Genomic DNA, 20,951 nt, shown 5'->3' with positions numbered 1-20,951 from the left:
TGCTAACACAATAAAGAGAAAGATAGAGAGTCTCTTAAATCCTCAGTTAAAACCCTGCTCCGTAGCTCACTATTCCAGAAGGTGCTACCCATGTTGGGATAAATGATACTGGAATACGCAGATTGTTTCAAAAGCGACATGAAATGTTCCTGAACCTTTGCATAATTAAACTCCGTAATGATGTTTTGAAGTTTGAATAGAGGACAAGGGATTTAGTGAAATGTGATCCGTTACATTTGAATATGGTGGGAGTCTGTGTGTTTAAGGTTCTGTGTTTGAATATGGTGGGAGTCTGTGTGTTTAAGGTTCTGTGTTTGAATATGGTGGGAGTCTGTGTGTTTAAGGTTCTGTGTTTGAATATGGTGGGAGTCTGTGTGTTTAAAGTTCTGTGTTTGAATATGGTGGGAGTCTGTGTGTTTAAGGTTCTGTGTTTGAATATGGTGGGAGTCTGTGTGTTTAAGGTTCTGTGTTTGAATATGGTGGGAGTCTGTGTGTTTAAGGTTCTGTGTTTGAATATGGTGGGAGTCTGTGTGTTTAAGGTTCTGTGTTTGAATATGGTGGGAGTCTGTGTGTTTAAGGTTCTGTGTTTGCTGTGTTGTGGCCGCACCCTGTCTCTTTTTTTTATCACACTGCAAAGCTCAGTCAAATTTTAGTGGGAGGGTGTGCTGAAATCCCTGGGGTGGGCGTGATTTATCCTAATCCAGGGTCCTGCTTGAGTTCCTCAGATGGAATTGGCTGACCCCCACTACTGACTGTATACACACACACACACACACACACACACACACACACACACACACACACACACACACACACACACACACACACACACACACACACACACACACACACACACACACACACACACACACACATCCTGTGGCTCCCTGCCATGGTTCAATTATATCATTATGGGGAAAATGCAGTGAGAGAGGATTGCGTCCACAGAAGCTTATAGCTGCTGCCACTATAATATTGTGCTTAGCCAGAAAATGTGGGTGTGTTTGTATGTATGTACTCGAAAAACACTCTAATGGTATACCATCAGACTGTGTGTGTGTTATATTTATCCGACGGCCAACCGGGAAGATGCAAGGGGTTCCTCACTCAGTGCTCTCTGGTGTTCAAGCTACAGTCCTTGTTCCACACAGATCGGGCCATGATCGCCTACATCATCTCTCTACTCTCGGGCAAGGCCCTGGCGTGGGCAGCGACGGTGTGGGAACAGCAGCCACCATCCATATTAGCCTTCACTGCCGAGCTGCGACGAGTCTTCAACCACCCAGTCAGTGGACGAGGCTGACAAGGCATTCGAGGAGCTCAAGGGACGTTTCACCTCTGGACCCATCCTCGTCCATCCTGATCCTACCCGCCCCTCCATGGTAGAGGTGGACACCTTGGACACAGTAGCAGCAGCGATCCTTTGACAGCGGAAAGAGGGGGATAAGAAATTGCACCCCTGTGCCTTTCTCTCCAAGCAGTTCCCGTCAGCGGAACACAACTATGATGTAGGCAACCGGGAGCTCTTGGCAGTTAAGTGGGCCCTTAAGGGGTGGAGACACTGGTTGAAGAGTGCACCTCAACATTTTGTGATCTAGACTGACCATAAGAACATGGTCTCTTTTCAAGAAGCCAAGAGGTTGAACGTTTGAAAGGCTAGATGGGCTCTGTTCTTTAACGGGTTCAACTTCACACTAGTCTATTGTCCGGGATCCAAGAATCAGAAAGCAGACGCCCTGTCCTGTCAACACAATGTCTCTAATGAGGAGAGGGACTCCGAGCCCATCATCCCCAGCTCCCACATTGTGGCCCCCGTGATATGGAGTATTGAGACCACGGTCCGACAAGCCCAGACCCGAGAACCTGACAATGGCGGAGGACCCACTAACAGACTTTATGATCCATGATGAGTCTGTTCCCGAGTACCACAATGAGGACACTCCTCTAAATTAACCAGGCATCCAGGGGTTAATCGGACACTAGAGTTCCTGAGGCGGAAATTCTGGTCGCCCAACATGATTGAGGATGTGAGATCCTTTGTTACAGCTTGCTCCACCTGTTCCCAAAGCCCAACAGTGACCGGCTGGGTTGCTTCAACCTCTGCCCATCCCCAGCCAGGCCCTGGTTTCACCTGTCCATAGACTTTATCACAGGGTTACCCCCATCCCAAGGGCTTACCACTATCCTGGTGGTCATCGATTGGTTTTCCAAGGCAGCCTATTTCGTCACCTTACCCAAGTTTCCCTACACGGACTTCCCCAGGACATTGTCTTGGATTGTGGGCCCCAGTTCTTGCACGAAAAGCTTTCTTCTCCCTGTTGGTGGCGTCGGCGAGTCTCTCCTCAGGGTTCCACCCACAGTGGAATGGGCAAACAGACTGGGTCAACCAGGAGCTGGAGAAGTTCCTCCTCTGTTTAATCTCCACCCAGGTCAGCAACTGGAGCAAGTTCCTTGTCTGGGCAGAGTTTGCTCACAACACACTGCCAAACTCGTCCACTGGACTGTCGCTGTTCTCGTGTCAGTTTGGGTTTTGGAAACTTAGTGTTTGTTGTTTTTCAAGTGTACTGTGATCCTGCGGCTACCGTTTCTCAGTAAAGTATTATGTTTATCCTTAACCACTTATTCCTCGTCTGGTCTCTTATCTGCACCCGGGTCCAACCTCACCATGTCACAGTGTGTTATATTTCCCCAGTGTGTATTCTCTGAGTGTGTGTTATATTTCTCCAGTGTGTATTCTCTGAGTGTGTGTTATATTTCTCCAGTGTGTAACCTCTGAATGTGTGTTATATTTCCCCAGTGTGTATTCTCTGAGTGTGTGTTATATTTCTCCAGTGTGTAACCTCTGAATGTGTGTTATATTTCTCCAGTGTGTAACCTCTGAATGTGTGTTATATTTCTCCAGTGTGTAACCTCTGAATGTGTGTTATATTTCTCCAGTGTGTAACCTCTGAGTGTGTGTTATATTTCTCCAGTGTGTAACCTCAGTGTGTTATATTTCTCCAGTGTGTAACCTCAGTGTGTGTGTTATATTTCTCCAGTGTGTAACCTCAGTGTGTGTTATATTTCTCCAGTGTGTAACCTCAGTGTGTGTGTTTGTGTTGTTCCAGCTCAGTGCACATGGAGGAGTCGTCGGTGATGCAGGGAGCCCAGGGGGTTCTGGTCCAGAACTGGCCGACCGTGTCTAGCGCCACCGGAGGTAAGAGCCGGGCCCCGACCCTACACACTGAACTGCTCTAATCTTGACCAACCCAGACCAAAGCAGATGAAACCAGACTAAGACCACCCTGACTAACGAATCCTGACCAACCCAGAACAATCCAGACTGACCAAAGCAAACCTTTACTGACTTTGACTGACACATTTAACCCAGACCAACTATAACTTAACTGAGGTAGAGATCAGGTACTCAATCCCCCTGACTCTTCTGCTCACCGCCCCACTCAGAGTAAATCACACATGTTCTGTGGGGGGGAGACAAACCTGTTAGTTTACACAGACTACACCACTGCCTGGCATACAGCTGTAACCAGGCATTTCAGCTATACAACAAAGAAAGGAATCTGCAGGGGAAGGACAATACACATTTTCGAGGACTGTGAAAAGGACCAGGAAAACAGGTTCCAGACGGTAAACGTGGACCAGAACGGCAGTGTCGTGGACCAGAACGGCAGTGTCGTGGACCAGAACGGCAGTGAGGCTCCACTCAGCTCTGTAGTGCAGGTCTTCCCCACCCTGGAGAAGATAGTGGGGGAAAAAGGACAAGGACAGCGCCCCTACCTCTCCCCTCACCTCAGGCACTCCAACAGCAGGAGCACAAACACAGATCCACCAACAGGTCTATCCTAGCCCCGCTCTCCCTGCCCATCTACAACCACCAGAGCCAAGACCACACCACCATCAGTCTGCTGAGAGACAGGCTGGCTCTGTTAGAGGTATGAGTTACTGAGCTAAAATAGCAGCCCCCCGCTACACCCTCTCCAGCCCAGACACAGAGCTTCTACAGGACCAGATTAACCATTGCGGAACGCAACTAAAGAACTTGTCCAGGAGCTGAGATCAAGAGAACCTTACCACAGCGCTTGAGGAGGTAAAGTCCACCATGAGGAGTGGGCAAGTGCAGGTGAAGTAGGAGATGGATAAGGAGTCTGTCAACAAGAAGGTGAAGGGAACAGACTGTAGAGACTCCTAGAGAGCCCCCAAGTGAGTAGGCAACCTGGTCAACAGAGAGGAGCAGGAACAGAGAGGAGCAGGAGAGAGTAGACAGCCTGGTCAACAGAGAGGAGCAGGAACAGAGAGGAGCAGGAGAGAGTAGACAGCCTGGTCAACAGAGAGGAGCAGGAGAGAGTAGACAGCCTGGTCAACAGAGAGGAGCAGGAGAGAGTAGACAGACTGGTCAACAGAGAGGAGCAGGAGAGAGTAGACAGCCTGGTCAACAGAGAGGAGCAGGGGAGAGTAGACAGACTGGTCAACAGAGAGGAGCAGGAGAGAGTAGACAGCCTGGTCAACAGAGAGGAGCAGGAGAGAGTAGACAGCCTGGTCAACAGAGAGGAGCAGGAGAGAGTAGACAGACTGGTCAACAGAGAGGAGCAGGAGAGAGTAGACAGCCTGGTCAACAGAGAGGAGCAGGGGAGAGTAGACAGACTGGTCAACAGAGAGGAGCAGGAGAGAGTAGACAGCCTGGTCAACAGAGTGGGCTTGAGTCCTTCCCTAACTCCCACATCGCCATCTCCCCTCTGCTGCCCCGCAGAGACTTTCATCTGTACCATACAGAAAAGCAATACTGACATCATGTTGACAGCTTGCCCTGACAAACAGCCCACGCAGCACTGGACAGAGGACCACCCAGAGACCCCAACCAGACCACCGCACCACCAAGGAGCCCCAGGCCCCCTCAACGCCACACCAGACCCAATGCACCCCACAGGCCCCTCCCACCACCTCTACCAGACCAAACAGGCAGCCCTCTGGCCCAGACCTCCACAGGGCCCAACAGCAGGACCAGCGCAGCTACGCGGAGGCCTTCAGAGGACAGGAGAACCATGTCGGATTGATGTAACAGCTCCTCCAGTTCATCTGCACTAATCAAACACACACACAGCTATTGCACTGAAAGTTAACTTGTTCAATGAATTGGAAGAAGAACAATTCAAAGAGAATAAATGTTTGCTGACATCTATATTGTTTACCTTTTACTCTTAAAAGAAAATTCTACCCAAAAACTCTCCTTTTGTATTTGTTTCATTTGTCTATTGTTGATATGTTTCCAAAATGTTTTGCATGTCAGCAATTAGGTTTTCAAGATATACAACTTTCAAAATACAGAAAATTAGCCTGATGCAAAATGCATTATACCGGCTGTATTTTATCCTACATGTCCAGAGGAAAACCAGAAACAATGCATGCAGGTTAGATGTGGGCCATTATCCACTAATAATAAAAACTCCAAAACTTGCTATTAAGTTTTGGAAACATCTAAAATACAGTGAACCCCTCTCATATCATTACCAAGACCTGCCAAGAGCTGAGCGAAGAGAACAGTCCCCTCATCCAGCTGGTCCTGGGGCTGAGTTCACGATCATGTTCTACAAACACACTGATGCCTCAGGACCAGAACATCCAATCAATCAGAATGAATTCAATTACCCGAGACAGAGCTGCATTTCCTGAAAAATATATAAAACGATTAGAGAGTGTCATTTCCCCTAGTTTGAATGTCTTATTGATGTTTTCAAAGACCTCTCTGATGAGGATAGGCTACCGCAGAGAGCTGTGGGTTGGCAGCGCACTACATTGCTGCCTGCCATAAGATGAGGGACAGTGTCTGACAGACCAACCAACCTGCATGTTTCTTCTAAGCCATTGTTATTGTTCAATGTATGGTTATTTTGTCCCTTGATTATCGTTGTGACTGTTGTCTCGTTGACCATATTGATTGTTATTATTTGAATTATGTTAATATTGTAAATGAATCACTTAAAGTATGCTTTGGTAATAGGTACGTCATACCAATAAAGCAATTTAGAGAGACAGAGAGACAGAGAAAGAGAGAGATTGAGAGAGATGTCCAGAATCAATAGGATAGATACCATTTACAGAGGCTAAGAGATTCTGAGCCTCATAGACCTAATCACATAGACATATTAAACACTCTCTCTCTCTCTCTCTCTGTCTCGCTCTCTCAATTTCAATTTCAATTTAGAGTCTTTATTGGCATGGGAAACATATGTTTACATTGCCAAAGTAAGTGAAATAGACAAAAAGTCACAAATCTAAAATTAATAGTAAACATTACATTACACAAAAGTTCCAAAAGAATAAAGACATTTAAAATGTCATATTATGTCTATATACAGTGTTGTAATGATGTGCAAATGGTTCAAGTACAAAAGGGGGAAAACATCTTAAATATGGGTTGTATTTACAATGGTGTTTGTTCTTCACTGGTTGCCCTTTTCTTGTGGCAACAGGTCACACATCTTGCTGCTGTGATGGCACACTGTGGTATTTCCACCCAGTAGATATGGGAGTTGATCAAAATTAAATTTTGTTTTCAAATTATTTGTGGGTCTGTGCAATCTGGGGGAAATATGTCTCTCTAATATGGTCATACATTGGGCAGGAGGTTAGGATGTGCAGCTCAGTTTCCATCTCATTTTGTGGGCAGTGAGCACATAGCCTGTCTTCTCTTGAGAGCCAGGTCTGCCTACGGCGGCCTTTCTCAATAGCAAGGCTATGCTCACTGAGTCTGTACATAGTCAGGTATTTTGTCACTGTGTACTCCCTGTTTAGGGCCAAATAGCATTCTAGTTTGCTCGTTTTTTTTGTAAATTATTTCCAATGTGTAAAGTAATTATGTTTTTGTTTTCTCATGATTTTGTTGGGACTAAATGTGTTGCTGTCCTGAGGCTCTGTGGGGTCCATTTGTGAACAGAGCCCCAGGACCAGCTTGCTTAGGGGACTCTTCTCCAGGTTAATCTCTCTGTAGGTGATGGCTTTGTTATGGAAGGTTTGGGAATCGCTTCCTGGTTGTAGAATTTAAAGACTATTTTTCTGGGTATTGGCCTAATTCTGCTCTGCATGCATTTTTTTGTGTTTTTTTTGTGAGGATATTTTTGCATAATTATTATGCAAGTTATTATGATTTTTGAGTTATTATTTTTGTCTTAATGAGATTTACTGTCAGGGCCCAGGTCTAACAGAATCTGTGCAGAAGATCTAGGTGCTGCTGTAGGCCCTCCTTGGTTGGGGACAGAAGCACCAGATCATCAGCAAACAGTAGACATTTGACTTCAGATTCTAGTAGGGTGAGGCCCGGTGCTGCAGACCGTTCTAGTGCCCTCGCCAATTCGTTCTCTCTCGCCCTCTCTTTCTCTCTCGCCCTCTCTTTCTCTCTCTCACTTTCTCACTCGCTCTCTCTCCCTCCTTCCCCCCATCCCCCTCTCACATACACACTCTTCCTTCTTATTATAGGCCCAATGTGATGCAGTGTCGGGCTTGTCTTTTTGCCAAAATGGCATTCATCCACCATCATTTGGAAACCCTGTTGACTGTTCAAGTCACTCCTGTAATCCGTGGAGGACAAGGACAGGTCATGGCTTCTTGCTCTCAGCTGCTCTCTACCTCATTATCATACTCATTATGACTGCAGAAGCAGCATTAACATCTGACTCAAGGTCAGTACCATCCGGAAAAGACGTGTGTTTGGGTGGAGAGGAACTCGGCTAGAATGTGTTATGTAGTAGAAATCCAAGGAAGGAGGGAGGGTTAGAGGAGATAGAAGGTGGAGGGTAAAGAGAGGAGTAGAAGAGGTATAGAATGTGGAGGACAGAGAGATGGAGAAAGAGTGGGAGAGAGATGGATTGACACAGGAAGAGAGGGATGACAGTGCAATAACTGAGTAGATTGTGATCTCTCTGTCCACACACACACACACACACACAGCCTCCCCCACTCTACAATTGATGTCATGCCCAGGTTGAGGAGTGGCAGCCTGGAGCAGAGGGTGGTGAGTGGAGGGAGACTGAAGGGGTTGAGCTGCTTGTCTTCATGGGTAGAGTCTGCTGAAGTTGACTAAGGGGTTGGGGGGAAGGAGTGGGATGGATTTTAATGGGTGGAGGGAGTAAAAATAATGAGATGCGTACCAAATTGAGCAGTGTCAACTGTGGGCATGAGGATTTGGGGATGGAGTCGAAACAATAGTTCTGGTACATTTTAGGATGTAGAGTGCTTTGATTTAACAAACTCAAAATGTGAGTCAGTTTTAACAGTGACAATGTAGTGGAGGATGCGGATGGAAGTGGCCAGTCAGCCGCTATCATGACACTCATTGAATGAGCCATCTGCTGGTCTCATGATCAGTCAGTCAGTCGTTGCTTGTCTGCTTTCTGCAGGTTCGGACCTGAAGTAACTCTAATATGTTGCTGCAGTGTGAGACGAGAGGTTTGTGTAGATAGGAGTGGAGTTGTATCCCGGGAGTGTTAGAACTGCAGGGTGGGTTTGTGTCTGATAGTCTATTTTTGCCTGTTGGATGAAGAGCCACAGCAAAACATTACACCTCTGTGTCATCCCCCAGGGTGCTTTGGTATGTCTGTTTGTGAGTGTGTGTGTGTGTGTGTGTGTGTGTGTGTGTGTGTGTGTGTGTGTGTGTGTGTGTGTGTGTGTGTGTGTGCGTGTGCGCGTGTGTGTGTGTTGGCTCCCTACTTTGTGTGCAGCTCCTGGTGTGACAGATGGAGCCCAGATTAACAGACTCACATTAATGAAATCAGGGTTCTGCCTGCTGCCTAACTATCTCTCTCCCTCTCTCCTCTCCTCCCTCTTTCCCTCCATCCCTCCATTTCAGGGCTTTGTCTCTGAAGCAGAGGCACGCATTGGGATTCACAGAGTACAGTGTAGGATCTGAACAATCCCCTGGGAGAGAGAAAAGAGAAAGAGATGGAAAGGAAGGAGAGGAGAGATGGAGAGCAGTGAGAGGCAAGAGAAGGAAAGGGGAGATAAAGGGGGGAGTGTGACAATGAGTTTAAAAAAAAGAGAATGAGAGAGGGAGGGAGAGAAAGAACAAGAGGGAGAAAATGAGAGATGGAGGTAGAGGAGGGGGTACAAGGCTGCTGTTGCTAGTGGAGAGTGGTTGGACTCTCCGCTAGCAACAGGGAGAGTGTGAAAGAGGGAGAGTGTGAAAGCTTGCAGCATTATTCTCCATCAGCATCAGTACTGTTTCTGTAACGCCCATGTTCTACCGCTTCACTGGAGGATGCAGTTTCCACTGCAACCATTCATAGCCCTGAACTGAGTGTCGAGAGAGAAGGAGAGATACTGTGGATAGAGACAGCAAAGAGAGGGTATTGGGAGAGAGAGACGGAGGGAGGAGGGAGGGGGATATGGAGAGAGGAAGGGAGGAAGAGAGACATGCAGGGAGAGAGGAAGGGAGGGAGAGAGACATGCAGGGAGAGAAGAAGGGAGGGAGAGAGACATGCAGGGAGAGAGGAAGGGAGGGAGAAAGACATGCAGGGAGAGAGGAAGGGAGGGAGAGAGACATGCAGGGAGAGAGGAAGGGAGGGAGAGAGATATGCAGGGAGAGAGGAAGGGAGGGAGAGAGATATGCAGGGAGAGAGGAAGGGAGGGAGAGAGACATGCAGGGAGAGAGGAAGGGAGGGAGAGAGATATGCAGGGAGAGAGGACGGGAGGGAGAGAGACATTCAGGGAGAGAGGAAGGGAGGGAGAGAGATATGCAGGGAGAGAGGAAGGGAGGGAGAGAGACATGCATGGAGAGAGAAAGGGAGGGAGAGAGATATGCAGGGAGAGAGGACAGGAGGGAGAGAGACATTCAGGGAAAGAGGAAGGGAGGGAGAGAGACATGCAGGGAGAGAGGAAGGGAGGGAGAGAGACATGCAGGGAGAGAGGAAGGGAGGGAGAGATATGCAGGGAGAGAGGAAGGGAGGGAGAGAGATATGCAGGGAGAGAGAGGAAGGGAGGGGGAGAGAGACATGCAGGGAGAGAGGAAGGGAGGGAGAGAGATATGCAGGGAGAGAGGAAGGGAGGGAGAGAGACATGCAGGGAGAGAGGAAGGGAGGGAGAGAGATATGCAGGGAGAGAGGAAGGGAGGGAGAGAGATATGCAGGGAGAGAGGAAGGGAGGGAGAGAGACATGCAGGGGAGGGAGGGAGGGAGAGAGATATGCAGGGAGAGAGGAAGGGAGGGAGAGAGACATGCAGGGAGAGAGGAAGGGAGGGAGAGAGACATGCAGGGAGAGAGGAAGGGAGGGAGAGAGACATGCAGGGAGAGAGGAAGGGAGGGAGAGAGACATGCAGGGAGAGAGGAAGGGAGGGAGAGAGACATGCAGGGAGAGAGGAAGGGAGGGGAGAGAGATATGCAGGAGAGAGGAAGGGAGGGAGAGGAAGGGAGGGAGAGAGGGATATGCAGGGAGAGAGGAAGGGAGGGAGAGAGATATGCAGGGAGAGAGGAAGGGAGGGAGAGAGATATGCAGGGAGAGAGGAAGGGAGAGGAGGGAGAGAGGAATGGGGAGAGAGGAAGGAAGGGAGGGAGAGAGACATGCAGGGAGAGAGGAAGGGAGGGAGAGAGACATGCAGGGGAGAGGAAGGAGGGAGAGAGATATGCAGGGAGAGAGGAAGGGAGGAGACATGCAGGAGAGACAGGCAGGGAGAGAGGAAGGGAGGGAGAGAGATATGCAGGGGAGAGGAAGGGAGGGAGAGAGACATGCAGGGAGAGAGGAAGGGAGGGAGAGAGATATGCAGGGAGAGAGGAAGGGAGGGAGAGAGACATGCAGGGAGAGAGGAAGGGAGGGAGAGAGACATGCAGGGAGAGAGGAAGGGAGGGAGAGAGACATGCAGGGAGAGAGGAAGGGAGGGAGAGAGACATGCAGGGAGAGAGGAAGGGAGGGGGAGAGAGACATGCAGGGAGAGAGGAAGGGAGGGAGAGAGACATGCAGGGAGAGAGGAAGGGAGGAGAGAGGAGGGAGAGAGATATGCAGGGAGAGGAGGGAGAAGGGAGGGAGAGAGGAGAGAGATGCAGGGAGAGAGGAAGGGGGGGAGAGATATGCAGGGAGAGAGGAAGGGAGGGAGAGAGACATGCAGGGAGAGAGGAAGGGAGGGAGAGAGACATGCAGGGAGAGAGGAAGGGAGGGAGAGAGATATGCAGGGGAGAGGAAGGGAGGGAGAGAGACATGCAGGGAGAGAGGAATTCAGGGGAGATGCAGGGAGAGAGGAAGGGAGGGAGAGAGATATGCAGGGAGAGAGGAAGGGAGGGAGAGAGATATGCAGGGAGAGAGGAAGGGAGGGAGAGAGACATGCAGGGGGAGGAGGGAGAGGATGCAGGAGAGAGGAAGGGAGGGAGAGAGACATGCAGGGAGAGAGGAAGGGAGGGAGAGAGACATGCAGGGAGAGAGGAAGGGAGGGAGAGAGACATGCAGGGAGAGAGGAAGGGAGGGAGAGAGACATGCAGGGAGAGAGGAAGGGAGGGAGAGAGACATGCAGGGAGAGAGGAAGGGAGGGAGAGATATGCAGGGAGAGAGATGAGAGGAAGGGAGGGAGAGAGACATGCAGGGAGAGAGGAAGGGAGGGAGAGAGATATGCAGGGAGAGAGGAAGGAGGGAGAGAGACATTCAGGGAGAGAGGAAGGGAGGGAGAGAGATATGCAGGGAGAGAGGAAGGGAGGAGAGAGACATGCAGGGAGAGAGGAAGGGAGGGAGAGAGATATGCAGGGAGAGAGGAAGGGGGAGAGAGACATGCAGGGAGATGCAGGGGAGAGGAAGGGAGGGAGAGAGACATGCAGGGAGAGAGGAAGGGAGGGAGAGAGACATGCAGGGAGAGGAAGGGAGGGAGAGAGAGGGGAGGGGAGGGAGAGAGATATGCAGGGAGAGAGGAAGGGAGGGAGAGAGACATGCAGGGAGAGAGGAAGGGAGGAGAGAGACATGCAGGGAGAGAGGAAGGGAGGGAGAGAGACATGCAGGGAGAGAGGAAGGGAGGGAGAGAGATATGCAGGGAGAGAGGAAGGGAGGGAGAGAGATATGCAGGAGAGAGGAGGAAGAGGAGGGAGAGAGAATGGAGGAGAGATATGCAGGGAGAGAGGAGGGAGGGAGAGAGATATGCAGGGAGAGAGGAAGGGAGGGAGAGAGATATGCAGGGAGAGAGAGGAAGGGAGGGAGAGAGATATGCAGGGAGAGAGGAAGGGAGGGAGAGAGACATGCAGGGAGAGAGAAGGGAGGGAAGGGAGGGGGAGAGAGACATGCAGGGAGAGAGGAAGGGAGGGAGAGAGATATGCAGGGAGAGAGGAAGGGAGGGAGAGATACATGCAGGGAGAGAGGAAGGGAGGGAGAGAGATATGCAGGGAGAGAGGAAGGGAGGGAGAGAGATATGCAGGGAGAGAGGAAGGGAGGGAGAGAGACATGCAGGGAGAGAGGAAGGGAGGGAGAGAGATATGCAGGGAGAGAGGAAGGGAGGGAGAGAGATATGCAGGGAGAGAGGAAGGGAGGGAGAGAGATATGCAGGGAGAGAGGAAGGGAGGGAGAGAGATATGCAGGGAGAGAGGAAGGGAGGGAGAGAGATATGCAGGGAGAGAGGAAGGGAGGGAGAGAGACATGCAGGGAGAGAGGAAGGGGAGGGAGAGAGACATGCAGGGAGAGAGGAAGGGAGGGAGAGAGATATGCAGGGAGAGAGGAAGGGAGGGAGAGAGACATGCAGGGAGAGAGGAAGGGAGGGAGAGAGACATGCAGGGAGAGAGGAAGGGAGGGAGAGAGACATGCAGGGAGAGAGGAAGGGAGAGAGGAAGGGAGGAGGAAGGGAGAGAGACATGCAGGGAGAGAGGAAGGGAGGGAGAGAGATATGCAGGGAGAGAGGAAGGGAGGGAGGAGAGAGAGGGAGGGAGAGAGACATGCAGGGAGAGAGGAAGGGAGGGAGAGAGATATGCAGGGAGAGAGGAAGGGAGGGAGAGAGACATGCAGGGAGAGAGGAAGGGAGGGAGAGAGATATGCAGGGAGAGAGGAAGGGAGGGAGAGAGATATGCAGGGAGAGAGGAAGGGAGGGAGAGAGACATGCAGGGAGAGAGGAAGGGAGGGAGAGAGACATGCAGGGAGAGAGGAAGGGAGGGAGAGAGATATGCAGGGAGAGAGGAAGGGAGGGAGAGAGATATGCAGGGAGAGAGGGAGAAGGAAATGGAAATATGGACGTGGAGTGCGTTGAGGTTGAAGCCTGTTTATAAAGAGAGAAAAAGGGAGGTGACTGTTGGTTAAAAACAAAACTACGAGGGAGAGAATAAAAACAAGTGTTAGAGGAAAGGAGGGAGATGTATTTGGAGGGAGGAAGAGGATGTGTTAGCTAGAAATGTTCTGCGAAGGGCATGGCAAGGGTAAAAAAGGAGAGAGGGAGTGAGGGAGGGAGAGGGAAGGAGAGAGAGAGTGAGGTAGAGAGGCAAGGATAGAGGGAGTGAGGGAGAAAGAGAGAGGGAGACTGACCTACATAGAAAGGGCTGTGCTGTACTGCAGAGGTGGAGGCAGGTTTAGTGCAGGTCTTTCTGCATTACTGCTGTATCTGATGACATACACACACGCACATATACTCACACACACAAACACACATACACACACACACAGCCTGATTTGATGAGGGGGGACAGGAGTCAACAACAGCCTGCACCTGTCGAGGCTAAACAGAGGATAGAGGATGAGGGTGGAGAGAAAGAGAGGGGGAGGAAGGGTGATAGAGGGTTAGGAAGGGTGATAGAGGGGGAGGAAGGGTGAGAGATGGTTAGGAAGGGTGATAAGAGGGGGAGGAAGGGTGAGAGATGGTTAGGAAGGGTGAAGAGGGGGAGGAAGGGTGAGAGATGGGGAAGGGTGATAGACTATTAGGAAGGGTGATAGGGGTTAGGAAGGGGAGAGGGAGGAAGGGAGAGAGAGAGGGAGGAAGGGTGAGAGAGGGGGAGGAAGGGGGAGAGAGGGAGGAAGGGTGAGAGAGAGAGGAAGGGTGAGAAAGTGAGGAAGGGTGAGAGAGGGGGAGAAAGGGAAGAGAGGTGGAGGAAGGGGGAAGAGGAAAGTGGAGGTATTTTGTGCTCCCTCTCTTCAGGAAATGAACTCCTCGGCATGTGGTCCATTCTGTGTCACTCTCCCTCAACTCAACCTCCTGGAGTCCTAACAACATGACCACAAGAGCACTGCTGGGTTAGATTGGAGGAGGGTGCAGACATAGAATTCACATTTTATGAATGCAGAGTTAGAGGGTTGAAGTTGCAGCTTTCAGCTGCTTAAGCAGAGACTCCATGGTGGAAGTATTGTTATGTGGGCAGGTGTGCTGGATAGAACTCTCTGGAAATTGCCTGGGGCAGAGAGGGAACTCAGGAGGGGAAGACTAAGCTGTTCCTCACTGCCCATCCAAAAATGCCTCCCTATCTTTTCTTCTTTCTCCTCAACCCCTCCCCATTTCCATCCCATCTGACTTCTGTCTGCAGTGGCTTGCGAAAGTATTCACCCCCTTGGCATTTTTACTATTTTGTTGCCTTACAACCCGGAATTAAAAGGGATTTTTTGGGGGTGGATTGTATTATTTGATTTACACATATCTAGCCACTGGGATTTTTGCCCATTCTTCAGGACACAACTGCTCCAGCTCCTTCAAGTTGGATGGGTTCCGCTGGTGTCAATAATCTTTAAGTCATACCACAGATTCTCAAATGGATAGAAGTTGGGGCTTTGACTAGGCCATTCCAAAACATTTCAACGTTTCCCCTTAAACCACTCAAGTGTTGCTTTAGCAGGATGCTTAGGGTCATTGTCCTGCTGGAAGGTGAACCTCCGTCCCAGTCTCAAATCTCTGGATGACTGAAACAGGTTTCCCTTAATGTATTTCCCTGTATTTAGCGCCATCCATAATTTCTTCAATTCTGACCAGTTTCCCAGTCCCTGCCTATGACAAATGGTGTTCTCGGGGTGATGAGAGGTGTTGGATTTGAGAGACATAGTGTTTTCCTTGATGGCCAAAAAGCTCAATTTTAGTCACATCTGACCAGAGTACCTTCTTCCATATGTTTGGGGAGTCTCCCACATGCCTTTTGGTGAACACCAAACGTGTTTGCTTATTTATTTCTTTAAGCAATACCTTTTTTTCTGGCCACTCTTCTGGAAAGCCCAGCTTTGTGGGGTATACGTCTTAAAGTGCTCCGTGGGGTGTACGTCTTAAAGTGCTCCGTGGGGTGTACGTCTTAAAGTGCTCCGTGGGGTGTACGTCTTAAAGTGCTCCGTGGGGTGTACGTCTTAAAGTGCTCCGTGCGTCTTAAAGTGGGGTGTACGTCTTAAAGTGCTCCGTGGGGTGTACGTCTTAAACGTCTTAAAGTGCTCCGTGGGGGGGCGTCTTAAAGTGCTCCGTGGGGTGTACGTCTTAAAGTGCTCCGTGGGGTGTACGTCTTAAAGTGCTCCGTGGGGTGTACGTCTTAAAGTGCTCCGTGGGGTGTACGTCTTAAAGTGCTCCGTGGGGTGTACGTCTTAAAGTGCTCCGTGGGGTGTACGTCTTAAAGTGCTCCGTGGGGTGTACGTCTTAAAGTGCTCCGTGGGGTGTACGTCTTAAAAGTGCTCCGTGCTCCGGGTGTACGTCTTAAAGTGCTCCGTGGGGTGTACGTCTTAAAGTGCTCCGTGGGGTGTACGTCTTAAAGTGCTCCGTGGGATGTACGTCTTAAAGTGCTCCGTGGGGTGTACGTCTTAAAGTGCTCCGTGGGATGTACGTCTTAAAGTGCTCCGTGGGGTGTACGTCTTAAAGTGCTCCGTGGGATATGCGTCTTAAAGTGCTCCGGGTGTACGTCTTAAAGTGCTCCGTGGGGTGTACGTCTTAAAGTGCTCCGTGGGTACGTCTTAAAGTGCTCCGTGGGGTGTACGTCTTAAAGTGCTCCGTGGGTGTGTCTTAAAGTGCTCCGTGGGGTGTACGTCGTCTTAAAGTGCTCCGTGGGGTGTACGTCTTAAAGTGCTCCGTGGGGTGTACGTCTTAAAGTGCTCCGTGGGGTGTACGTCTTAAAGTGCTGTGGGGGTGTCTTAAACGTCTTAAAGTGCTCCGTGGGGTGTACGTCTTAAAGTGCTCCGTGGGGTGTACGTCTTAAAGTGCTGTACGTCTTAAAGTGCTCCGTGGGGTGTACGTCTTAAAGTGCTCCGTGGGGTGTACGTCTTAAAGTGCTCCGTCTTAAAGTGCTCCGTGGGGTGTACGTCTTAAAGTGCTCCGTGGGATGTACGTCTTAAAGTGCTCCGTCTTAAAGTGCTCCGTGGGTGTACGTCTTAAAGTGCTCCGTGGGGTGTACGTCTTAAAGTGCTCCGTGGGATGTACGTCTTAAAGTGCTCCGTCTTGGGGTGTACGTCTTAAAGTGCTCCTCGTCTTAAAGTGCTCCGTCGTGGGGTGTACGTCTTAAAGTGCTCCGTGGGGTGGTACGTCTTAAAGTGCTCCGTGGGGTGTACGTCTTAAGTGCTCCGTGGGGTGTACTCCTTAAAGTGTGGGTGTGCGTCTTAAAGTGCTCCGTGGGGTGTACGTCTTAAAGTGCTCCGTGGGGTGTACGTCTTAAAGTGCTCCGTGGGTGCTCTTAAAGTGCTCCGTGGGGTGTACGTCTTAAAGTGTACGTCTTAAAGTGCTCCGTGGGGTTTTAAAGTGCTCCGTGGGGTGTACGTCTTAAAGTGCTCCGTGGGGTGTACGTCTTAAAGTGCTCCGTGGGATGTACGTCTTAAAGTGCTGTACGTCTTAAAGTGCTCCGTGGGATGTACGTCTTAAAGTGCTCCGTGGGGTGTACGTCTTAAAGTGCTCCGTGGGATGTACGTCTTAAAGTGCTCCGTGGAGTGTACGTCTTAAAGTGCTCCGTGGGATGTACGTCTTAAAGTGCTCCGTGGGATGTACGTCTTAAAGTGCTCCGTGGGGTGTACGTCTTAAAGTGCTCCGTGGGATGTACGTCTTAAAGTGCTCCGTGGGATGTACGTCTTAAAGTGCTCCGTGGGATGTACGTCTTAAAGTGCTCTGTGGGGTGTACGTCTTAAAGTGCTCCGTGGGATGTACGTCTTAAAGTGCTCCGTGGGATGTACAAAGTTTCTGATATTTTTTTACATCCCAACCCTGATCTGTACTTCTCCATAACTTTGTCCCTGGCCTGTTTGGAGAGCTCCTTGGTCTTCATGGTGCTGCTTGCTTGGTGGTGCCCCTTGCTTAGTGGTGTTGCAGACTGTGGGGCCTTTCAGAACAGGTGTGCGTATATATATATATATATATATATATATATATATATATATATATATATATATATATATATATGATATACTGTATACTGAGATCGTGTGACAGATCATGTGACACTTAGATTGCGCACAGGTAGACTTTATTTAACTAATTATGTCACCTCTGAAAGTAATTATTTGCACAACTAGATGATTAACAAAAGTGAAATAAACAATTACAAATTAACAGTTAACATTACACTCACAAAAGTTCCAAAAGAATAAAGACATTTCAAATGTCATATTATGTCTATACGTATATAGTCTTGTAATGATGTGCAAATAGTTTAAGTACAAAGTAAATAAAAAATAATTATAGGTTGTATTTGCAAGTGTGTTTCTTCTTCACTGGTAGCCCTTTTCTTGTGGCAACAGGTCACACATCTTGCTGCTATGAATACACACTCCCCTCTCTCCATCCTCCTCTCTCCCTCCCTCCCCTCTCTCCATCCTCCTCTCTCCCTCCCTCCCCTCTCTCCATCCCCCTCTCTCTCCATCCCCTCTCTCCCTCCCTCCCCCCTCTCTCTCTGCTCCACTGAGAATACATCTGTTTCTTCTAGTCTGATATTTAGTCACTATTAATGACCCTATCATCCTCATTAGAAGCATTACTCTCCTTTAGATGAGCACACACACACACACGCACACACACACGCACACACACACACGCAAGCACGCACGCACGCACACACACACACACACACACCCTTGGCAGTGGCTCGTCCTCCTGTTCAAGACTGTCTCTTGGGAAAGCTTGTCTCCACCATGTGTCACATGATCCATCTGGACATTACACTTCAAGGTGTGCGCACGGGCACACACACACACACACACACACACACACACACACACACACACACACACACACACACAAAGAGAGCACAAACACGCAGAGCACATACGTAGCATGTGTTTATATAGAGAAGGGTGTGGTCCCAGCACAGAGAGCTTTCTATCATGACAAGTATCCTCCACCACTGCAGTGTTTCTCTCTCTAAAAAAATCTGCACCTTCAGACTTTTTAGTAGAATGTTTTCTGCCTTTCTGGGTGGATCACATTTCATACTTGCATCCCTGCACTTCCTCTCTCCCTTCTTCCTCTCTCCTCCTCCTCTCTCCTCCTCCTCCTCCTCCTCTCTCCTCCTCCTCTCTCCTCCACCTCCTCTCTCCTCCTCCTCTCTCCTCCTCCTCTCTCCTCCACCTCCTCTCTCCTCCTCCTCTCCTCTCCTTGTCCTCCCCTCGTTATGTAACGCTGCACTGCGCTCCACTGCGCTTCTGCCCAAGCGGCCAATAGATCGTGGGGCGAGGCGAGGAGATGAATAAAGTAGACGTGGCAAAATGGAGCTCCTGGATGATTTAAGTCACTGTGAAAACCTTGGATAGCAGAGAGAAGAGGGGAGACATTAACAAACCGTGAGAGAGAGAGAGAGAGAGAGAGAGAGAGAGAGAGAGAGAGAGAGAGAGTTAGGCTACATTAGAGAAGTGTATTGCTTTCTATATCTGCTTCTGAGAGAGAAAAAATCTCGGAGTGTGAGACTAGGAGTGTGAGAGTGTCGGGTTATGATTTAAATATTTGTTAAAGACAGAGGCAGAGGAAGAGACTGAAAAATTTAGAAACACAACAGAGAGAGATACACTGACACAGAGAGGGTGTTAGAGGCTGTGATCATCTCAGTGTAAAACAAATCATTCCCATCACTGATGTGCCTCTTAGTGATCAGTGATGGACAAGCGGTTTAATTTCCAATCACAATAATGTTTCCACAACAGTGATAGGCATAATGCATGCTCCATCAGTAACTGGAAGGGACGGGTGTTTGCTGGACCAGGTTTTGCGCTAGATTAGACGAAAGGTCAGAAGAAGTGAGGGAGATAGAGCGGGAGGGAGGGAAGAAGTGAGGGAGATAGAGCAGGAAGGAGGGAGGGAGGGAGGGAAGAAGTGAGGGAGATAGAGCGGGAGGGAGGGAAGAAGTGAGGGAGATAGAGCGGGAGGGAGGGAAGAAGTGAGGGAGATTTTTTGCACTGCAACAGCCATCGACAAATCAGATTGTCGCTGTGGCCGTGTGTGGATCTGTGATGGGCGAGGAATGTGATGATGGAACACAGTCAGATGTTCTCTTTCTGTTTGATTGTTATGGCTGAATCTAATCTAATTGACGCTTGAGGGCAGTGAGCAAAAAAGATAGAAAGATATAGACAAGCAAGTAATGTAGCATTAATGGATTCAGAGTGGAGGGAGGAGAGGTGGCTAGATTCATTTGGACCTGGATTTTGATATCCCGATGTGCAGTCAGACCCAGTCATGGGGCTTTTGGCTTGGTCATGATATGTCAGAGACAATTATAAGGCTATTCTACCAAGCCATAATGCCTGCTCTCTCTCTCTCGCAGTGAGTCATCACTCTCTGGAATCCTCTTTGTTTGTATCACGGGTGTCTCATCATCTGCCTGAGCAGTTTTAGACAGGAAATTACCTAGGGGCAGGAAAGCTGAGCAAAGGCATTGTAGAGTAAATACCCTTCCACTTTCTAGGATCGCTGTCTTTCCTTTTCTCCTCTCATTCCTCCTTTCACTTAATGTTGTCCCTTTCAAAGAGCAGAATCAGTTCACAATGTTGTCTGGGAGTCAGATAATGGCATTTAGCTGAGGTTGATACAGAGAGGGAGAGTGGGATCTCTCACAGCAAATTAATATGACTTTCTCACTATCTCTGAGTCTGAGAGAGAGAGAAAGAGAGAGAGAAAGACCGTGTCTGTCTCCTGCTCTTCTTCTCCTCTTATCCTTATCCTCTGTCTTTCTGTCTGTCTGATTCTGTCTATTCATAGGTCTCATGGCTCTGATGACAAAATCAGTGGAGGTCAGATAGCACTCCTGTCTAGAATCGGAAGTGAGAAGTAGGACTATGTGACTGCTGTAACTATAGTGTCTGTGTCCGTCTGTCTGTCGGCCAGTCTGTGGTATGTGCCCTCTGACAGAGAAGACAATGCAAAATGTCTGGTAGTAGTGAGGATATTCTCTATAATGTTTCCTTCCTTGCGTTCAAATTGTGCAATCCTCTCCATGTATTTAAAAAAAGCATTGGATTAGCTTGAGCGTTGGTTAGAGAGTTGCCGCCATATTTCTTACACCAGTCATTTCCTTTTAAATCCACAAATGGAAGTTAGCAAGTGTACAATGTAGGGGAGAAGAATAGAGAAAGAGGACTATGTACGAGAATGAATACAGCCTGGTCTCATAGACTAGACGTAACATAGTAAACGTCAATCCGGGACAGTCAAATTAGTATGGTATGTTACATTTGGTATGGTTACATAAGGCAGGTGTTTACTTTGCAAAAACGAAAGCACGGTGGTTGGTCATGGTGGATGGGTAAGCATATAATGCGAACGTCTAGCAATCCAAAGTTTGCAAATGTGAATGTCATCAGAGACAACTTGAGCATTTTAGATAATTTGCCACTCACACCTACTTTTGAACTACTTTGCAACTACTTAGCATGTTAGCTAACACTTCCCCTAACCATAACTTTAACCTTTTAAGCTAACCCTTCCCCTAACCTTAACCCTTTTAGCTAAACTTTCCCCTTGCCCTAACCTTAACCTTAACCCTCTTACCTAACTCCTAAACATAACCCTAACCTTAACCCTAACCCTAACCCCTAGCTAACATTAGTCACCTAGCCACCTAGCTAGAATTCGTAACATGTCATACGTTTTA

General features: G+C 49.0%; 1 protein-coding gene across 4 annotated transcripts in view; it reads left to right on the top strand.

The window, feature by feature from the left end:
* Window positions 1-20,951, top strand: part of LOC115130152 (protocadherin alpha-C2-like) — a 100,745-nt gene that overhangs the window by 68,429 nt on the left and 11,365 nt on the right. For all 4 annotated transcript variants that reach the window (XM_065018550.1, XM_065018549.1, XM_065018548.1 and 1 more), the window contains exon 3: window positions 3,108-3,196. In XM_065018550.1, the coding sequence (XP_064874622.1) occupies window positions 3,108-3,196 (89 nt within the window). The remainder of the gene's footprint in view (window positions 1-3,107; window positions 3,197-20,951) is intronic.

Source organism: Oncorhynchus nerka, linkage group LG5, assembly GCF_034236695.1.
Source record: "Oncorhynchus nerka isolate Pitt River linkage group LG5, Oner_Uvic_2.0, whole genome shotgun sequence".
Lineage (NCBI taxonomy): Eukaryota > Metazoa > Chordata > Actinopteri > Salmoniformes > Salmonidae > Oncorhynchus > Oncorhynchus nerka.
The sequence above is the reverse complement of the archived record's forward strand: the minus strand, read 5'-3'. Positions and strand labels throughout refer to the sequence as shown.